We start from the raw sequence: 21,705 nt of genomic DNA, 5'->3' as shown, positions 1-21,705 counted from the left end.
CACAGAATCTGAAACAGGCTCCAGGCTCCGAGCTGTTGGCACAGAGACCGATGCAGGGGTCGAACTCATGGACCGTAAGATCATGACCTGAGCCAAAGTCGGAGGCTCAACCGGCTAAGCCACTCAGGCACCCCAAAAAGAAATGTTTTAAAATGATAATTCTTATATTCTAAGGTTCAGAACTATTATTGTTACTAAAACAAATTAATATTTAATTACTATTTGAAGAAAAACTTCCCTCCCTCTTTACCATCAAATTTCCTCCCCGCCATATTGAATGTACAGAATGCTAAAAATAAGCTGACAAAAATGAATCAAAAGGCTTGAAGAAGTAGTGGAATTCTGATATCGCCTGCAGCAGGAGTTGGAAATGTCCACCCCAGCCAGCTTGTCTCTCTGTGTTTTAGATGCGCTTCAGGAGATGGGTCATGGGCTTAACAAAAACATTTATTAATATCTGAACATTTGACTTTGAACTAAAGTTTTATGACATGACTTTACCTGCAGCAGTGCAATAAAGAGAAAAAATGAGTTAGCAGCTCTTCTGAACTGAGAGTAGAGAAATCTTGGAAGGAAGGTGATTATGTTGTATTTCGCAGTGCTAGAAAACAAAATGAAAGGTAGCATAAAAAATTAATCCATAATTAGCACCCACATTTACAAAATTCTATTACCATCATATAAAAAATGAGATGGACAGCTGCCCTCTATTTCAACTTGGGAGAATACTGCAAATGGTCATTAACCTAGATGAAAGTAAATGAAAAGACTTATCTAATTAAGTAGTAAGGGTTTAATTTTCTGCATAATCTCTTTTGTTCTCTTTGGCCGATCATCCTTTTTAACATACTAGGAGTAGCTTACAAAGAAAAGCAACTTTAGTTAGGAGAGTATATAATACGCTAATAAAAAATAAAATCTTACCAAAAAATCAGGAATTTGAGCAAGGCCAGAAACTTTTTCTTTTAATATTACTTATTTTTGAGAGAGAGACAGACAGAGACAGAGTGTGAGTGGGAGAGGAGCAGAGAGAGAGGGAGACACAGAATCCAAAGCAGGTTCCAGGCTCGGAGCTGTCAGCATAGAACCCACCGTGGGGCTCAAATTCACGAGCCTTGAGATCGTGACCTGAGCCGAAGTCGGACACTTAACCGACTGAGCCACACAGGCGCCCCTGTAATTATTAATATTAAATGGTTATTTCTCAAATCCAGGAATTTGGCCACTGGAGAAACACTGGGCTCGTGAGAGGGGTAACGGGGTGCTCACTCCATCCAGAGGCCACTCAGTGAACAGTGTTTACAACGGTGATAATTTTTATGCTGCTGTTGGAAGGCAAATGTACCAGTGCAGGAACGCAACAGCCCTCCATTCCTCAGCACCATACTCAATCTTACAGCTATCAAAAGCCAGAATTTAAAGACTATTTAACCAAAAGGAGTTCTTGGTGAGGGACTGCAAAGGCCTCTTACTAAATCTTAAATTTTGTTAGCCAAATAATTGACTAACAATAACCACTCCTTCTTGTAACAGCTTTACGACAAAGGCATTTACCCATGAGCAGCTTTTGCCCTACAGACACTATACATAGAATTGGTACAGTTGGTAGGGTATGGCTGTTTACCCTTTCTGTTTACCTGCTTCCAGCTTCCAGATTCTTATTAATATCTCCTTATTAACTAGAGGATGAAGAAAACAGCAAATTCACACTGCCTCCAGTAAGTTCTCAAATATGAACCGATTTCACCGAAAGCTCTTGGTGAGCATTTTTGTTTCGGCCAGAGAGGAGAGATGGCCTATCGGGTGTCGCTGTGATGGCTGGCCTGACAAGCCATCTCTGGCAGTTCCTACCTGACTTGGTTATTGCAGAATTTTGTCAGCTGGGGCTGGTTGATGAATATAGTCCGTATTTCCTCCTGGTCAGCCAGTGAAGTCTTCTCTGAAACATCATCTGTCTTCTCATAACCTTGAAGAGAGACAGTCTTTTGATTCAATGAGAAACGTTTCATTTTATCATCCAGACAACAACATACTTCATAACTACTTGAGATTCTAAAATTTGTTCAGAGCTATAAGCTTCTCCCTGATTGGTGTTCTTGTTTCCTTCATAATAGAAAAGGAAAATACCCACATCTAATATTTCAACTAAAAGTCAGCATTTAATAGTCATATAAAAACTGACCCATTTTAAAATCTTTGCAAATTTTGCAAATTTTTACTCATTGTTCCCCCATAAATGTTCAACTTGTTTCCTTCTGTTATGTAAGAATCCATCCAAAAGTAACAAAACATTTTAAACTAGTTGACTTTACAGTTTTAGAGAAGAAGAATAAGACAGAGGTAATTCAAAATATATTTAAAGAACTTAAGTATACATATTTAATACCTCTCTGGGATTTTTTTTTTTTTCCTTTTTGGGTGAAGACAGAAACAAGATAAACATTAAGGTTTATAGAGGCAACCACCATGTTCTGATATGACCACAACTCACTGTAATCATCTTAATCTTTCCACTAACTGCAATTTATGTTCATAATGAGCTTCAAATTTCTTAAGACCATGTCAAGTCATCTCAGGGTGATTCCTTCTTTTTATGTTTCTTTTTTTTAAATGTTTTTTGTTTTTTAGTGTTTATTTTTGAGAGAGAGAGACGGAGTGCGAGCAGGGGAGGGGCAGAAAGAGAGGGAAACACAGAATCTGAAGCAGGCTCCAGGCTCTGAGCTGTCAGCACAGAGCCTGATGCAGGGCTTGAACTCATGGACAGTGAGATCATCATGACCTGAGCTGAAGTCGGATGCTTAACTGACTGAACCACGTAGGTGCCCCTAAAAATTTTTTTTAATGTTTATTTATTTTTGAGAGGCAGAGTGTGAGTAGGGGAGGGGCAGAGAGAGGAAGATACAGAATCTGAAGCAGGCTCCAGGCTGGCAGCAAAGAGTCTGATGGCGGGGATCAAACTCACAAACAGTGAGATCATGACCTGAGCCAAAGTCGTCCATTTAACCGACTGAGCTACCCAGGTGCCCCTGTTTATTTATTTATTTTGAGAGACAGAAAGAGAGATAGAGAGAGACAGAAAAAGAGGGATGGAACAAGTGGGGGAAAGGCAGAGAGAGAGGGGGAGAGAGAGTCCTAAGCAGACTCCATAGTGCAGAGTCCAACTCAGGGCTCGATCTCACAAACCATGAGATCCTGACCTGAGCTGAAATCAAAAGTCAGACACTTAATGGACTGAGCCACCTAGGCGTCCCTCAGGATCATTCTAACAATGCAACAGATTCAAGCAATTTCAACTGGGTAACGTCTTATCACAAAGTTGACAACACTTTAAAAATACATACAAATTTTCAGGGTACCGGGATGGTTCAGTCAGTTGAGCATCTGACTTTAGCTCAGGTCATGTTCTCATGGTTCATGAAATTGAGCTCCATGTCGGGCTCTGTGCTGACAGCTCACAACCTGGAGCCTGGTTCAGATTCTGTGTCTCCTTCTCTCTCTGCCCCTCCCCTGCACGTGCTCTCTCTCTCTCTCTCAAAAATAAATAAACATTAAAAAAAATACATAGAAGTTCTAAAAGAACATAAAACATTAAACTGCTTCTTTTACCTTCTAGTAAGAATTAACTGAGACTAGATTAAATCAGTCCTTACCCCTTTCCTAGAAAGAGCCACCAACAGTATTCTATTAAAAACCCAGTTTTCTCCTCTTTTTATTCAGGCAATTCCAACTCCTCCTATAAAACCTGCTGACAGGGTTTCTTCTGAAGTACTCTAAGATGCTAAGTCAGTGTTTCTTCTCTGTATTCCCATAGCCCTCTGCACTTCCCAGTCCCCAGCAAAACACCCAAATCAGAAGATTTTGTTACTGCCTGCTTCTGAGTCTGTCTCTCCTTCCCAGAATGGGAACTCCCAGAGGCCACACCCAGAAGGTGTATTACTCATCATCCGAACACCAGTACCAACCAACAGGAGGTACTCAACAAATGTTTGCTGAATAAACACCAAATGACAAAGGAGTGGTTATTTGGCCTTTTCTTTCTTTCTTTTTCTTTTTCTTTTTCTTTTTTTTCTTTTTTTTTTTTTTTTGAGGGCAAGTAAATGCTTCTCCACCCATTGATAAAGAACTAATGGCAGCCAAGTGCTGGTAACAAAATGTATAAGAAAAGCTTGCCTGTGGGGTCGGTTCCTATATGAAACCAGAAAATCACTTAGGCTTTCTACAGAGGTGGGCAACACGAGTATGGGGACGCAGTTGTGTGCAGAGGACGCAACAGAGCTGAAGCATAGACAAAGGGCAAGGTAAAGGCAGTGCGATGTGCTGAAAAAGCACACGGGCAGATCTCGGGAGACCTCTCATGCTGGCGAAGAAGTCTGGAACGCATCCTCTGGTTGGCAGCGAGCCACTGAAAGCTTTCCAAGTAGAGAGGCACAGAGTGAGGATGGTCACTCTGGAGGCCACATGGCTCCCAAGTGAGTGCTGTCATATCCATTTTACAGTCTGAATGAAGCACACGGGCAGCTTTGCCTCTGCTCGCACGGTTAATAACTCTCTTTCACCGCACCACGTTTTAGATACAGGTTTCCCCCCTGGTTTTATATAATCAAAATTTTATATATGGATTGCTATAGACTGGACATTGGTGTCTCCCCCAGATTCATATGTAGACAGGTAATCCCAAATTGATGGCATTAGGAGGTGGGACCTTTGGCAGGTGATCAGGTCATGAACCCTTGGGGCTCAGGCAGCGGGATGCCCTGCGCAGGTGTGATACTGAAGGAGGGAGGGAGAGCTGCACTGAAAGCAGGGAGCCAGGCACTCTGCCAATGGGAGCTGCCAGTGGCCCTGTCCTGTCTCTTCAGGGCTCCAGGGAGCTCAGCCACCCAAGCTCTTCCATCAGCAGTGACAGAGAGACCCCACAGGCACCTGAAGCCCGTTCCCAGGATGTCGAAAGCCAGGTGTCACAAGTACCACCTAGCATTTGGCCCAGAATCCCTAGTTACTCCTTGCAGGTGGCAGCAAGCCAGCAGTAAGTAGACACAGGGACCTCAGGAACTCTCAGGAATATCTCAGTGCATGTGCCTAGCCTCACAGGTCCTCAGGAATAATCCATGAAGGCATCTGGGAGAAAGGCTGGTATTCTTACTAAACTGGAATGGGAAAGTCTGTAACTGTTATACTTAGAATCTTCAAGGAACTCTCATCTTACATTATAGAAATAAGCAGGTTAGGTCTGGACATATGGGTAACATATCAATCCCTTAACATCTGATCAATTAACCCACTGGTAGATGACAAGAGTCTAACAGCATCGGGCTAGCACAGCCTGACGCACCCAATCTCACAACAGGGGTAGACGCACCTGTAGAGCCCAAATCTTCAAAGTCTGTTGGGATACCTGGCAATGGGGCTGTGCTTCAAATCTGTTGCACACAACTAATTCTCTGCCCCTCCACAGAGCTGAGAAGGGTGCTACCAACGTTTAACTCCCCGACTCACCTCTTTCCTGACCATCTCCTTCTCCAAGTTGAAATTGACATTTAATCTGTGGATGGGATTTTTACCATCAAACCTTACAGGCCTAGGAACAGATCTGTCTCTCTTGCAGGCGAGTCTGCTCCTATCATGAGTTGAGCTTACAAAAAAAATAAGAAAGCAAGCTCATTTCCTGCATTTTCAAGTTCTTGGGGGAGCGGTGGCGGGGGGGCATCTCAATATGGTCCCAAGTACAGACACAGAAATTAATGATATTGACACCAGATCCATATCTTGAATATTCCAGGAAAACCCTAGTCACCCCTGTGTCCTCAGTGTTCACTCAGGCATTTGACATCTGCTAATAGCATCATTACTCTTCCTAAACTAAAAGTGCTACAGGGCGAACCCTGGCAGGCACAGTCACACACAGCACTGTAAGGAACAGACATGAAGCAAGTCTCAACGGTGCCTTCTGAACCACATTAGCTTCTTTCAACATTGCACCCTCCAATGTCCGTAATGTCTTAAAACCAATCAGAAGGAAACCAGTCTCCTAAAATAAACTATTCTGCACTAGCTTTTGTGGAAATGAATAAGGAGGATACTTTTCCCTATTTATGCAAGAAAGAATAGGCAATGATTCAGTAATTCAGAATTCCAGGTACAGTGAAAATTCTATATGTAGTGTCATATCCTGCTTATTATTTCCCCAGCAGAAAAGCACTTTTGTTTTCCGAATTATTTTTAACTATTTCAATTAATGCAAAGTTAGTATTTAAATGATAAAATTACTTCACAAACCAGGGATTTTACCAGACTCATTTCTGCATTCTTAGTTATAACAGAACCAAATGCTATTTCTAGACTTCTGAAGGACCAAGAGTTTCAATATAGGGAAGCAAAGAGTCACATACCACTTTTAGCCACTGAATGTGCTACAAGAAGATACTACCTTGTATTACTAAAGAGGGATATAGAAGCAACATCCTCCTGGTGACCATTTCGGCTTTCAGCAATAATTTTCATTACCGAGTAAATAGAAGGTGCTGACGAGTCAGCATTCTAATCATGGCCCTGAAGTGAACAAGCGTTCATCTTCCCCTAACGGGTGTTTGATCATTAAACCCACTTGGTGGTTGTGAGGCAAGCTGTGGTTCTTCCACTGAGTACTTATGTGACCCTGTGAAAACCATGTAATCCCTGGGGGTTATTTCTCTCCCCTTGTAAAAATGAGGAAGGTAGGCTAAGGATCTGAAGTTCTTTTTCAGCTCCAAAGTCTTATGAGATTAGTATTTGCCAGGAACCAGGGAGAAAAAAGTCAATACATCATTTGTTCAGAAGAGCAATGAAATTTAAAAACAAAACAAACATTTCCCTACTTCAGCCAGATGATTCACAGCAACAGCTGCCTTACACGGCCCACAGTAGAACTCAGTTACAAAGTCAGACTGCGGTCCGTGTTTGAAAAGGTAAGTAGTGACTATCATCTATTGCCAGCAACTACCTGGCACCCACTTATGACCAGTGACTACTGGGTTAATTAGTATATTCACATATAGTCTTTCTTCCTCTGCCCAGATTCATGGTCACATGCTTGTATGCACACAATATAATGCAACAGAGAAGAAAAATGTCTAACAGATATTAAAGTGAAGAGCTTTGAGTCTTTTTCATACAATTAGAGCCGAAGTATCATCTTTGAAATTTTCTATTTTTCACCACAAATATCATGCCCCAATAAGACTGATCATGTGTTCGTTCATTTGTTCATTCATTCATGCATTCACTCAACATATTTCAGCATAAGTGCCTACTATGTCCCAGCAAAAAGCTTCAGGAACAGCAGAAAATAAGACACAGTCCCTTCTCTCAGGAACTGGCTTTCTAGAGTAGAGCAAGATAAATATAGATCATGGTAAGTGTGATGAAGAAAATAAACCAAGTGATTGACAGAGTGATTGACGGAACCCTCTCTGCTTCAGTTTCATCATCTTATGATGGAGATGATAATAGCGTCTACTTCAAAGGGAGGTCATGAGGCCCCCATGAGCTAACAAATACAGAAAACAATGCCTGGTATATAGTAAAAGCTCACTAAACGTTAGCTGTTCTCATTGTTGCTGTTGTTACCACTACCACTACTGTGGCTTTATACTGGGTGGTAAGGGAATGCCTCCCCAAGGAGAGGCTGAGGAGGGACCTCAACCAGGAATTAAATAAGGGACAGGGTAAACCCAGCTGGGGAAGAGCAGGATGCGGCCCGTGTTTGAAAAGGTAAGTAGTGACTATCATCTATTGCCAGCAACTACCTGGCACCCACTTATGACTCAGCTGGGGAAGAGCCTTAAAGACAAGAATAAGGTTGGCATTTCCAGGTACATAAGGATCAGTAACAGTGAATAGGAAGGCATCAAATAAGGAGAGGCAGGGCCAGATTGGAAAACAGTAAGAAACCTGAATATATATTCTTAATGTGGTAGGAATCCACTGAAAAGTTGTAGGCAGGAAGATTGTTTCGAGGCTACTGGGCCAATTCAGGTAAAAGATGATGGGGCCTGCGTGCCATAGTGATGACAGGAGATGAAATGGATGCATACACATTTTTTTTTGGAGGTGGAGCTGCTCTGACCCTTACAGCCTCTCCAGAGCACACATTACCATCGTACCCCTGTATGATGTCACATATACACACTGTCTGAAGCTAAAACCCAAGATGAGGGAGACATTTAGGATTTTAAATGCAACAAAACTGGGGCGCCTGGGTAGCTCAGTCTGTTGAGCATCCAACTTTGGCTCTGGTCATAATCTCACGGTTCATGAGTTTGAGCCCTGTGTCGGGCTCACTGTGTCAGTGTGGGGCCTGCTTCGGATCCCGTGTCACCCTCTCTCCCTGCCCCTCCTCTGCTTGCACTATCACTCAAACAAACAAAAATAACAAATGCAACAAATGATCAACCCCTTAACAGAATTCTCCATACAAACACTCCTATCCTTAAAAATCATGCATCATTTTCTTTTTACAACATACCAATTGATAATACTGAAACCAACGGTATACTCAAGGAAGGCATTAAAGAATCATAACTGGGAACACAGACCATGGAGTGAGAGATACAGTTCAGGTCCATCAGTTATGAACTAGGGTCATCTTTTAAAAAGCTTTTTTAATTATTATTTATTTATTTATTTATTTATTTATTTATTTATTTATGGGGAGGGGGATGCAAGCAGGGAAGGGGCAGGGAGAGACACACATACACACAGAATCCGAAGCAAGCTCCAGGCCCTGAGCTGTCAGTACAGAGCCTGATGCGGGGCTTGAACTCCTGACCCATGAGATCATGACCTGAGCCACCAGGTGCCCCGAGCTAGGGTTGTCTTAAGCAAATTACTTAACTCTAGCTGCCGACTTTGTTTCACAGGTTTTTGTGGGGAATAAATGAAATAATGCATGTGTATAAAGTACTTGGGATAGTGCCTAGCTCCTCATGCTCATACAACAATTCTAGCTATTATTTTTATTACTATAATCAGAGAGGCAGACTGTGGGGAAAAGGAATAGGCTTTATGGTCAGATCTGTATACAAATTTGTAGAGAACACCACAAATTATTTTGTGTTCTGAGCCTCAGCTTCCTCATGCATAAAACAGTTATTAAGAGAATTAAATGACATTATGTTAGCACAATGTAGCACAACCTTGTCACTCATACATTTCCTGTCAGCCCATCCTATATCCAGATATTATAAAATTAATCACCCTTTCAAAATACTTGAAATGAGAAAAACAAGTCTTAAGGACATTAATGTAGGTATTAATATTTAAAAAAATTTTTTAATGTTTATTTTTTTTTTAAGAATGAGTGAGAGACAGAGCACAAGTTAAGGAGGGGCAGAGAGAGGGGGAGACACTGAATCCGAAGCAGGCTCCAGGCTCCAAGCTGTCAGCACAGAGCCTGATGCGGGGCTAGAACTCAGGAACCGTGAGATCATGACCTGAGCCGAAGTTGGACGCTTAACCGACTGAGCCACCCAGGTACCCTGGTATTAACATTTTTAAAATTTGTGGATAAATTATAATGAAAATTGTGACCAGTGTCTAAATCTAGACAGCAAAATAATGCATTTTACCCTATGATTTTATAAATTAATATTAAGTAAGTAAATGTTTTCCCCCAAATTGTCATCTGTGTGGGGGGTTATGCAACAGAAAAGCAGGGGTGGGTAGGTAGGAGGGAGAAAAGAACAAAATACAAAATCATTCTGTTGCCTGGTAATATGGTTATAGCACCACTGAGTTTCTGTAGTCTCAAGTTTATTGCAGTTATAAGTAAGGCTAAAACTGGAATCAGAGTTACCTATTACGTTATCTCCTAACATATTCTGGAGAGTCCAATTGTATATCCTTTTGCTCAGTGGCCTCAAATGTTAGACATTAAAGAGGCCATGTTAATTGCTCATGGTTTTTGACACAAAATGAGGTCATCAGACAAACAGTCTTGCTTGCAACAGTCATTGGATCTAATAAAAGAATATGAACTGAAAAACTGGCCAGAGACTTTAGAGGCACAACTACAAAACTTAGGTGTAATTAAAGTTAGGGGCTACTTATTGGGAAACCATGAGCATTATCCTTTCCAAAATTTTAGTATGTTTTTATTCTGTGAGAAAAATAACAATTAGAAGTCATCATGTAATAGTAGTTTTGCTTTGTTTTTGGCTCAAGTTTCTGGAACAAAGCAATCTTTGGCTAAATATAATTTACAGGCTTGTATTTATTTTGTTTTTAATGGTATCTTACTATATATATATAGTTTATTAGAAACACAGAAGCAGTTACTAGAGGTACAAAAGAGATTTGAAATCCCATATCCTGTGCTGTTGGAGCAGAAGAGTGATTTCAAATGTTCGATTGTGAGCTTGGCAGCAGCTGCTGAGAGAAAGAACAAAGGGAAGAAAAACCACGCCACTGGGAACAAGGAACAGGGTGCTTTAGAGGTTAAGACTCACACGCTACATTTTCAAAGATGGCATTGAAGAAATCAAACACCTTTAAAAGTATGGAAAATGGAAATTATTTAGCAATCTGTCTCAAATTTCTAGATCATGGCTGCAATAGCCAGAAGGGAAATGAAATTTTCAATTGCAGCAATATACCTTCCTGTTGATTTATACCTGACTGCTGATTTAGGCTCAGTGCAGTGGACATCTGCTGCTCATTTCAGCTCAGCATCTGCTTCTCCTGAAAAATCCTTGGTTTTCTTTGGAGAACTCTTCTTGCACAACTGCTGGCAGTCTTTAGGGTCTGCTGCATCAAGTTAGTGTTCCCCTTTTTGACTTAAAGGTAGGCACATGGCCTATGGTCGACTAGAAATGGTCAATGTGCAATCTGGATGTATGGAAAGGTTGAGCACACGTAAGACTGATCTGAGCTATCCATCTATTAGTCAAACTGCCTTGGAGCATCCTTGGCTTTCTTACAAAGCTTTTTGTTTGATTCTGGGAACTACTCTTACCTACTTCATGAATATGCTCAGCTTCCATACTATGGAATTTTAGCAGAGGCATTTCAGTCCTCTGCTGGAAGTTTTCTCCCAATGTCCATCTAATGCAGACCACTGACACCATATGTGGCCCAGGCCACCAATCACCAGCTGACTTTCCTGCTCTGCATGGAATAGTGACCTGCAACCATAATGCAACTTCCCTGCCCGCAAAATCACCAGGCTGCCTAGAACCTTCCCCAACTGGCCCTACTTGCTAGAGCAGATCTCCTCTGATGTTAACAGCTGTCCTAACCAAGCCCTGAGTCCTGCATGTTCTGGGATAACTATGGGTTCTCACCCTAAAGAATTTGCACTACAGTCAAAAAGCTTTCCACATCCCTCGCTTTCCTAACTTCCCCTCCTTTTTTTTCTCATTCATGCAAATGGTAGCTCATTACCCTCAAGCCCAACTGAGTTACAACAAAATGTTGTAACAAAGGACATCCACTTACTCCAATGATGTAAAATACGGTTATCTGCTTCAAAAATGGGTTGCTTTCAGTCTTTAAAAAAAGGAGTGAACTCTTTTGTAAGGGTTTTAAATAATTTTCTCAAAATGATGAAGATAAGGGAACTACTTCTAATGGAGAACTGCTCATGGTCAGAGCCAGTGAGTACCATAGCAGGACAATACAGGGAAATTGATTAAAGTACAACCTAGCTCTAAAGTTTTAACACTAATGGAGGTATTCATTCATTCAACAAATAAGCTTGACCCTACTTCTAACTCTATTTCTCCTCTACTTTCCCTGTTTCATATCGATAGTTTTTCCAACCATAAATCTCTCCTACCCTCATGGTCTTGTTAGATGCTACTTAGATGTGAAAGCACCCTCTCCGACCATTCCTCCTTGAAGTATCACCTACAAAAGTTTTGAATATAAAGTGGTCTTTTGATCACTCCAATATTAATCTTTTGACCTATAGTTTAGGTATATTGTGGTAGGGTCCCCTCACTAAGGAATGGAAACAAACAAACAAAACCTTAAGGCAACCTGCCTATACCAGTATGTGACAACATCCCTCATGACCTTGTAACATGAGACCACTTAATCAGACTGCATGTTTGTGTGTTACCATATATGGGAGACAAAGAAATAGAAAATGTATAAAAAAAAACTATGCCATGTGGTGTTCGGGGCTCACTTCTTCGGGTACGAACCCAACTGAACAGTGCCGGCATGAATAAAGCTGCTTCCCGGAAAGAAAAGCCTCAGTGTCACAACTCTCTGTGTAAGAATACTGCTACATTACAGCAGCTGAGAATAATAGATGTTACAGATAAACCGAACTTAGGCACTGAGACAGGACAGGCATAAGGGCACATGAAAGTAACTGTCTGGTAGGTTACTCTAATATCAGGAAGAAACGAAGAACACATCAGGAAATTTTCTTGCATGTAATAAATGTTCACTAAATTTTCTATTTTAATATCAGGCATCCAAAAATTCCCAGTAGTTTACAGTTTTTTTGCCTGTCTTGATACCCACTAATATATTCTTCTATTAGGACCTGTCATACAATAAATGGTAAAGATATTTTTCTTTAAGTGTCTTTGTGGGAACTGATCTAAAAATAAATAAGTGTGAAACCACATAGACAACATTTCTTATCTAGAATAGGAAAAAAAAAAAATAGCTATTTCCTGAACTCATGCTGAATTGCAGCAAACTCCAAAAGTAGTACTATCAATTCTAAGTGGTGTATGCTAAAATATGTATTCCTGACATCAGGAAGAAAGGCTTTCCTTAAGCAGTATCACATGAAAATCTAGGGCCTGCCTAGTGTTGAACCTCACACATAGTAAGCACCCAATTTCCTTGGCCGTCAGCCTTGCATGTTAACCTTGGAAAATAATCATCTTGGGCATGCTGAATTGTTAGAAATAATAACGAACATTTTTATTAATGCCAAATCATGCTTAACAGGAAAGGAAGAAGAACAATAAAAGATGGAAGGAATTTAACGATACCTCCTTGAGAACAGCCCATAGATCACTTGGTCAGATAAAAGCAATAAATGGTACGTTCCCGAGAATATATATATTAGATATAGACTTAAAACTTGGCACAGAAACAGACTGCACTAGCAGTGAGGGGTTTCAACTGCCAGACATCCACCAGGCATCTCCTCGAAGTCTCAATTAGCTAAAAGCACCATTGACTTGTCTCGCATTCAAATTCATCTCTGAGAAGGTACAGGCACAAGATGAGGAATTGCCACCATGGACTGGACTCTAATCAGTGCAAAAGTGATAAAACAGAACTGAAACTGTAGAAAACATAACTGTACCAAACAGCTTTTGACAGGCAAAAAAGGGGAATACCAGGCTAAACCAGACACATATGTATTCTAGACTTTGGGAGGACACATTTTAAGTTATCATCGAGACCCAAAAAGGACAGAAGTCTGGAAGGCTGTCTAAAGCAACATGCTGACTGACTGTGGAAGTCCTGACACAGGGGAAAGGGAGGTGTATTCAAAGAGAGCAGTGCCACTGGACCAGTAAGACATAAACAAGATCACGGAAAAGGTTGGAAATCGGCTCACAAGTGCAAGAGCGAATAATAACAGATGCACAGACATCTGAGAACAAAGGAAAGGTGTTTTTAAAAATGTTAGACTGGGGCGACTGGGTGGCTCAGTCCGTTAGGCGTCCGACTTCGGCTCAGGTCACCATCTCAAGGTTTGTGGGTTCAAGTGCCATGCTGGGCTCTGTGCTGACAGCTCAGAGCCTGAAGCCTGCTTCGGATTCGGTGCCTCCCCCTCTCCCTCGGCCCCTCCCCCATGTATTTTTTTTTCTCTCTCTCTCTCTCAAAAATAAAAATAAATATTAAAAAAATGTTAGAGACTACTAAATGTTTTCTTGCCTTCCATGTGGAGTACAAGGAATTGCTGGGACAGGTGTGCCGCCTGCAACTGATGGTATAATGTTAACAGAAAATAAAAGAAATAACAGCGCTTCTCAGCTCCTACTTTTCCTGCTTCATTCTCCATCAAGGGTGATCAACTTAAGACTTTCTTAGAAAAGTTGGAACAAACATTAGTTGGAGGAATGAGGCACAAAAGAAGGTAGAGGCTTGCTAAAAAAAGAAAAGCCCGCACCTAGCTGCTCTAAATGAACTCATATCTGACAGCATATCTAGGTCTGCATCTACATACACACACACACTTTCAAACCTGCAGAGCTATGAGAACCTGCAGAATCATTACGTGGATTGTCACTCATCATAGAAGACACCATGGTGAATGTGAGAGGTTACAGAAGTTGAAGGCAAGAAACAGCTGTCCCAGTGCTCTAAACAGAAAAGAAAGAGAATCCTGTACTTTAGAAACTGTTTACGAACATAGTCTACAGAGGTGCTTTTAGAGTTCACAGATTTATATAACGGGAACTACAATTTCTAAAGGTTATGGTAAAAATCTGAAAATAAATTCTCCAGCTGAAAACATTTCCCTTTAGCAATGAGAATTCAGTTAACATTGAATAGGACTTCACTCTTTTTTTTTAAAAAAAAACCTTTTTAATGTTTGTTTATTTTTGAGAGAGAGACACACACAGAACACATGTGGGGGAGGTGCAGAGATGGAGGGAGACACAGAATCCAAAGCAGGCTCTAGGCTCTGAGCTGTCAGCATAGAGCCCGATGTGGGACTCAAACCCACAAACCACGAGATCATGACCTGAGCTGTAGTTGGGCTCCCAACTGAGTGAGCCACCTAGGCACTTGGATTTCACTCTTTTAAAAGCAGCATTTCTCAGGGCGCCTGGATGGCTCAGTTGGTTAAGCATCTGATTCCTGATTTCGACTCAGGTCATGATCTCACGGTTCGTGAGTTTGAGTCCCACGTCGGGCTCTGAACTGACAGTGCGGAGAATCCCTGCTTGGGGTTCTCTCTCTCCCTCTCTCTCTGCCCCTCCCCTGCTTGTGTTCTCTCTCATTCTCAAAAATAAATAAACTTTAAAAAAAGGGGTATTTCTCATACATGGGATATATACTCAGATTTTTAAAAAATTTCCCCTTTGGGGTGCCTGGGTGGCTCAGTCGGTTAAGCGTCTGACTTAGGCTCAGGTCATGGTCGGTCTCACGGTTTGTGGGTTTGAGCCCCACATCGGGCTCTGTGCTAGCAGCTCAGAGCCTGGAGCCTGCTTCGGATTCTGTGTCTCCCTCTCTCTCTGCTCCACCCCCACTCACACTCTGTCTCTGTCTCTCTCAAAAATAAATAAACATTACAAAAATTTTTTAAATTTCCCCTTCAAAAAAAGGTCTTTTATATTACCTAGGTCTGAACAATACTGTTACTGGCCAATGAGTTTGGGGTCAATGCCAGTCAAAAATCAAGTGTAGAGGACTAAAAGAATGGTTTAAAGGAAGGAGGAGACCATCGGGGACCAGCAAGCCTAGACTCTTTCCTTGTTAAAAATGGAGACTTCAGCATATGGATTTCAACAAGGCTTTCAGCTAGGCTCTATTCTTTTAAACACAGACACATAGGTTTCATGATCATGTAACGATGTAGATTCTCAACTAGTTGACCAACATCCTCAGACAGGGCTCACACTGGAAATTTCCTTTGGTTCCCCCCTGCCTTCAAGCCCTTCTGAAGGAGCTTACCCTGAGATACCCTTGGTTCCTGCCCCTCTACTCCTCTCCTGACCTACTACCCTGGCCTGGTGTGTCAGGGTTAACAAGGGGCACCTAACCAGCTGGGCCAATCAGATCCCCTCCTGGGAATATGGACTTATGGTCCAGAGACATAGGCAGGCAGACTCAGCACTGAGCAGGGACCGTCACAGAGTGGGGCTGGAGGGGGTCACACTACCCTGAAGCCACATGCAGGCCAAAGGTACAAAGTATCTTTGAAATAAAGTACATTACAGAGGGGAAAACACAGGACAATACTGTCCACAGTGAGTGACCCCGAAGACTGAGTCCCATGAATCTATGCTCTGATACAAAAGGATCCCTTGGGATAGTTAAAATAAAAACATAAGTTCAAGAGGGCTCTGGAGCCAGACTGCCTGGATCCCAATGACAGGATAAGGACATACATGGCACTACTAATAAACGTGCAAATGACATAAAAAATCAGAATTGGAGAGGGTTTTGGGAGTTTGGATAAACTGAAGGTTCTAGAAAGCACTTGCTAAGAATTAGGCTTGGCTGAGAATGGAATGGGCTGTCTATTTTCACACTGAGAGGTATTCAAGCAGGAACTGGGTAGCCAATTGCTAGGCCGGCTGTGTCAGGGACTGTGTTGCACAGTATAATCTCTCAGCTCCCTCCCACTCTGCAATTCTACAGGGCTATCTTTTTAAAACGATTTTTTTTAAAGAAAATTCTGAGGTCATCAGAGAACCATAAATACAGTGCCAATACATGACCAAGTTTTAATCACTTTATACATGGAGAAAAGCATTATGAATTGATAAAAATTCTGGCAAGCTAGTCAACCTCTTCGGTAGCAAAGCGTTCCTAGGAAGATATAACTGAATGAGCCAGCCCTGAAAACATACTGGGGAAAAAATACAAATAAACAATCATGAAAATTATCTGAATTATTACGACTTTCATTTTTAGAGCCATTTATGCATTTTATAATGTAAAAACAGGTAGACACATGACCGGCTCCAACAGACTAGTTCTCATTTTATTAACAGCAGCAGAAAGTCAAATAACATTGTTTTGCTGCTGTATTATTCTCAGGATGAGTCAGCGGAGTTTGACAGCCACCTGCTTCTTACCTCCATTGTGACTTTGCAAGGGAGAAATAATACTTCTTTATTTTTTAACAAGGCCTCAACCATCAAAAACTCCCTGCAAAGAACCTAAAGCCTACCTGCTAATTACGACTTTGGCAGAGAAGTAGGTTTAGCACACACAGCAACATAAAATGCCCACAAGCAAGAATAGCATTTTACTCTACAGGACGCTGCCCAGGGTAAGGAAAGGGTGACACTCTCATCTGCCTATTGAAGATGAGCAGTGTCACAATCTGGCATGCAAAGTATCCAACAAGTCCACTGAACAAGGCTAGAAAAAGGGGAAATCCATAAAGGAACACCAGAGAACTCCACCAAATCCCAACGTGACCTTAAGAATGGGTGTGGCTGGGGACGGCTGGTCTGCAGTAGGCACTGTGGTTAGTATTAAAGAACCTACCAAGACCGGTTAGACAAGATAGGCTCAAAGATCTAGGAGTCACCTTCACAAAAGCAAGTAAGGCAGAGCTGGCTTCCTTCAGGATGTGGCTAAAGAACAAGAGAGAAACCTCCACCGAGCAGATTAAACCAGGGTGTGTGAATGACAGCTGGTGGGCTGCAGAGACTGAGGAGACCCAGCACTGTGCTCAGTGACATCAAAGCAATGACACCTACACATGTGTGAGACTGCCATCAACCCTACCCAATTCGCAGGTGGAACAAGAATGATGCAAGGATGGATTGAACAGATGCTTCAAGAACTTCTAGCACTCTAAATAAAAATCACCCACTGCAGGGAGAGCCTAGTAATTCAGTGCTTGTGTCTCCACAGGCTATCACCACTAATTAGAATCACCAAGTCAGCCCTGTAGATCTGCTGGAATGGCTTGGCCATTGTTGAGCAAAGGGGAAAGTACTCACTGAGATTTTAAAACCACTCCAGCCCATTAAAAACCTCAGCTTCCAAAATCTGAACAGCTTGATCTTATCCCAATCACTCAGCAGACACAGGGTCAAGTAATATTTGCTTAGCTTAGCGCCTACTTTATAGCAAGTGCTTTCATTTAATTTCTCCACTCTGAAGGATGTCCCTGCAGCTTGGAACACCTCAAGAACCAAAAGACCATGATGAGGACATGAAAGAAAGTTCTCATTCTGATTATGGAGTGAAAAGTCATGACAGTAGAAGTATCAATCCCAAATAGATTAAATCCATACAGTTCCTGGACTTCTAAAATCCATTGCAGCAGGTAAGACACTGATAGTTATGTTTACTGAGGTTCTAAAGAATATTCAAAGAAGATGAAGGAGGTAGAAGATGGAAATCCTGATTTTAGAATAAGTGCAATATTCTAAGAAAATTTAAAGAAATGCACACAAACATACATATGGGCACATGTGGGCCTTCCCACTCTTTTCTAAGATGCAAGGATATTTTCAGTCCTTCATGCCGGTGTTTTCTATCTCAGTAAATGGCACCATCATTCTGGGCTGAGGGCCTAAAATTTTATTAATTCTTGACTCCTCTTTTTCTCTAATGCTCCACATCCTATCCATTAACGAATCTGTTAAATCTACCTTCAGATCATGTTCTCAATTTGACCACTTCCTGTCGCCTCCACTGATACCTAGTAGTCAAAGCCACTATCACTGCTCCTTGTTTCCTCTCCTATTCCCAAGGTGAAATCAGAATCTCCGGGGGTCAGTGTGCTTCAAGCTCCTTGGGAGGTCCCAGCATGCAGCCAGGCTACTCTCTACACAACAGGCAGAGGATTTACCGGTAGGAATTATGTCAAAGGAAAATGGAGTCTCAGGTTATGTGACTTGCCCAAGGCCACACAGCTTGGGCGAGCCAGAGGTCAGTTATCACTCCAAGCCTATTGGGAGCCCAAATGCTTCATTTCATTTTCTCTTAAGCCAACTATTACAAGGTGACAGTGTAAGGTGCTGAGGAGAGTGGTGACAGTGCTAAGAAAGTTATAGTCTCAAGTTCTGTTGTTGTGCCACTGAAAACAAAGGCACTCCACTTTTTAAGTGGCTACCATGTTAAATAGTCTGGTACCAAATAGACTAATAACACACGAAGTATAAAGAGTAAAGATGTTGATTCTAGTTTGAGTCAACGGAATTTTTTAAAAAGGACAATTCCAGGGGCGCCTGGGTGGCTCAGTCGGTTAAGCAGCCGACTTTGGCTCAGGTCATGATCTCGCGGTCCATGAGTTCGAGCCCCGTTGTCAGGCTCTGTCCTGACGGCTCGAAGCCTGGAGCCTGTTTTGGATTCTGTGTCTCCCTCTCTCTGACCCTCCCCTGTTCATGCTCTGTCTCTCTCTGTCTCAAAAATAAATAAATGCTAAAAAAAAATTTAAAAAAATTAAAAAAAAGGACAATTCCAGCTGAACATATGGAAAAAATGTCTGATATCTCATAAGGAAAACTATTATACATATTGCAATCTTGGTATTCAGACTTAGTTAAAATTAAAACATAAGGGAGTTCACCAACCATACGGATAAATTCCACAGGGAAAGCCGCTTAATAAGATCAAGAAAGATTCAACTTGGCATTTGGGAAAATTAAGAGAGTTTTTTTTTCCTTCTTTCCTAATTCACTGAGAAGTCAACAAAAGGCCAACTTGTGTAATGATTCTTTCATTGAACTTTAAACAAAAAGACAAGAATAAGTAGCCATCTGGGGTTAAATTGAGCCAACAATTCGTAACTTTCCCTCAATTCCTAGGTCAAAATCAGGCTTTTTTTTTTTTATTAAAAAAAAATTTTTTTTTCAACGTTTATTTATTTTTGGGACAGAGAGAGACAGAGCATGAACGGGGGAGGGGCAGAGAGAGAGGGAGACACAGAATCAGAAACAGGCTCCAGGCTCTGAGCCATCAGCCCAGAGCCCGACGCGGGGCTCGAACTCACGGACTGCGAGATCGTGACCTGGCTGAAGTCGGACACTTAACTGACTGCGCCACCCAGGCGCCCCAAAATCAGGCTTTTAAAAAAGATTTCCATCTGTGGAGTACAAGTCACATTATCACCTTGGGAAAAAAAAAAGTCTAAATGCCAAGACAACAAGGATAGAAGAGAACAATAAAAAACAGTCACATAACAATCAGACACGATGCACTGGCTCTAAGGCACCCTGGAGTTTCTTTTCTAATCCTCAGTTTGAAATAATCACATCCTGAAGTTAGACACCCAGACCCATACATGTGGCCACAGAGAAACCCACTGGCTAAATTCAGTGTCTCAAAAGTGAGTTTCATCTCAGCAACCAGAGAAAGCAGGTAAAGGACTTGTAAGTTTTCATTTTCTGTACATTAACTGGTAAAAGAATGAACATCATTGTGGGATAAATCAAAGAATACAAAAATACTGATTCAAAGGGACACATGCACCCTGATGTCTATAGCAGCATTATCTACCATAGCCACATTATAGAAACAGCCCAAGTGTCCTTCAACTGATGAATGCATAAGGAAGAAGATGTATGGATGATTGCACACAAGGGAATACTACACAGCCATAAAAAGAATGAAATCTTGCCATTTGCAAAGATGTGGATGGAGTTAGAGAGTGTTATGCTAAGCAAAATAAGTCAGAGAAAGACAAATACCAAATAATTTCACTCATATGTGGGATTTAAGAAACAAAACGAACAAGCAAAGGGAAAAAAAGCGAGAGGCAAACCAAGAAACAAACATTTAACTACAGAGAACAAACTGACGGCTACCAGAGGGGAGGTGGTTGGGGGGGATGGGTGAAATACGTGATGGGGATTAAGGAGGGCACTTGTGATGAGTACCAGGTGATGTATGGAAGGGTTGAACCACTATATTGTACACCTGAAACTAATATTTCACTGTATGTTAATTGAAATTTAAATAAAAACTTTAAAAAAAAAGAAAAAATTATAAACTGAAGAAAATAAACCCTTTAACATAAAGTTGCCACAGAAGTTTCAGACCCTTAGCAAAGCATTCAGGTGTTTCTTCTAGGTGCAGATGATTACATACGTAGGCTATAAATATAGGCTGAATAAAGAGATTAATTAACTACCACACACTAAAAGTAGGTAGGCTAGCAAAAAACTAGTAATGACACTACAGAAAGGCTCAAATTCATCACACTCCCAGAGTAGATATAACAACAGCTAAAAATAAACTGAATGTATTTACTCCTCATTTGGTTATACAAATTAAGCATTCAGAATTTTAAAGAAAGTCTTCAAAATCTAATAATCGAGTATCATCCTATAAATGTTACCATTTCTGAGAAGGGTAAGCAAGGGGAGGATAATTAGACCCAGTAGGTAACTGGGAAACAGACAAAAAATTTTACCCTAATACCTACATGCACTTGGTTTATGGTTCGCAACCTACATGGCTTTATACAGTCTGTTCCTCCTCCTCTCTGCAAAGTAAGCAAATTCACTACCCCAGTGTTTTTCAGCATTGTTGCACTTCAGAATTACCTGGGAGAGAAAATATCAGTGCTTGGTCCATATGCCCAATGGACCAGACTGATTCCACTGGTCTGTGATGCATCCAGGTATCAGTATTATTTAGAAGCTCCCAATCTGATTCGCTGTGCAACCCGGGTTGAGCAGCACTGAGGTACACACAACAAGGCTATAAAACAATCCACAGTACACAAGCCTCCCCCTGCCTGACCACGTCGGACACACTTTACATTAAAGATGGCAGACAGAATCATTCTTCTTCATGTCATTTCTCTAACCACTATTCATAACTGTGAAAATAAAGTTACAAAAGTGGAGTAAGTCCACCGGCGAACTTTTATCACAATCATTCTGGCATTGATGGTGGAATGAGCCCAACTTAAGCTTAAGGTATAGAGCACCATATCAAATTGGGGTAAAATCTATACACAGAGATCTTGTTTTATTTATTTAATTTTGTCAGATAGGACGTGGCCTGGGTTATAAAAAAAAAAAAAAAGTAAAGTAAGATAGACTA

At 41.3% G+C, this 21,705-nt stretch overlaps 1 protein-coding gene across 5 annotated transcripts in view; it reads right to left on the bottom strand.

Moving 5' to 3' along the window:
• ATP8A1 (ATPase phospholipid transporting 8A1) overlaps positions 1 to 21,705 on the bottom strand; it is a 232,601-nt gene that overhangs the window by 195,760 nt on the left and 15,136 nt on the right. For all 5 annotated transcript variants that reach the window (XM_043572754.1, XM_043572751.1, XM_043572755.1 and 2 more), the window contains exons 2-3: positions 1,852 to 1,966; positions 502 to 601 (exon numbers count right to left, since the gene is read on the bottom strand). In XM_043572754.1, coding sequence (XP_043428689.1) covers positions 502 to 601; positions 1,852 to 1,966 — 215 coding nt within the window. The remainder of the gene's footprint in view (positions 1 to 501; positions 602 to 1,851; positions 1,967 to 21,705) is intronic.

Source organism: Prionailurus bengalensis, chromosome B1 (genome assembly GCF_016509475.1).
Source record: "Prionailurus bengalensis isolate Pbe53 chromosome B1, Fcat_Pben_1.1_paternal_pri, whole genome shotgun sequence".
Classification (NCBI taxonomy): Eukaryota; Metazoa; Chordata; class Mammalia; order Carnivora; family Felidae; genus Prionailurus; species Prionailurus bengalensis.
This window is presented reverse-complemented; position numbering and strand designations above follow the sequence as displayed.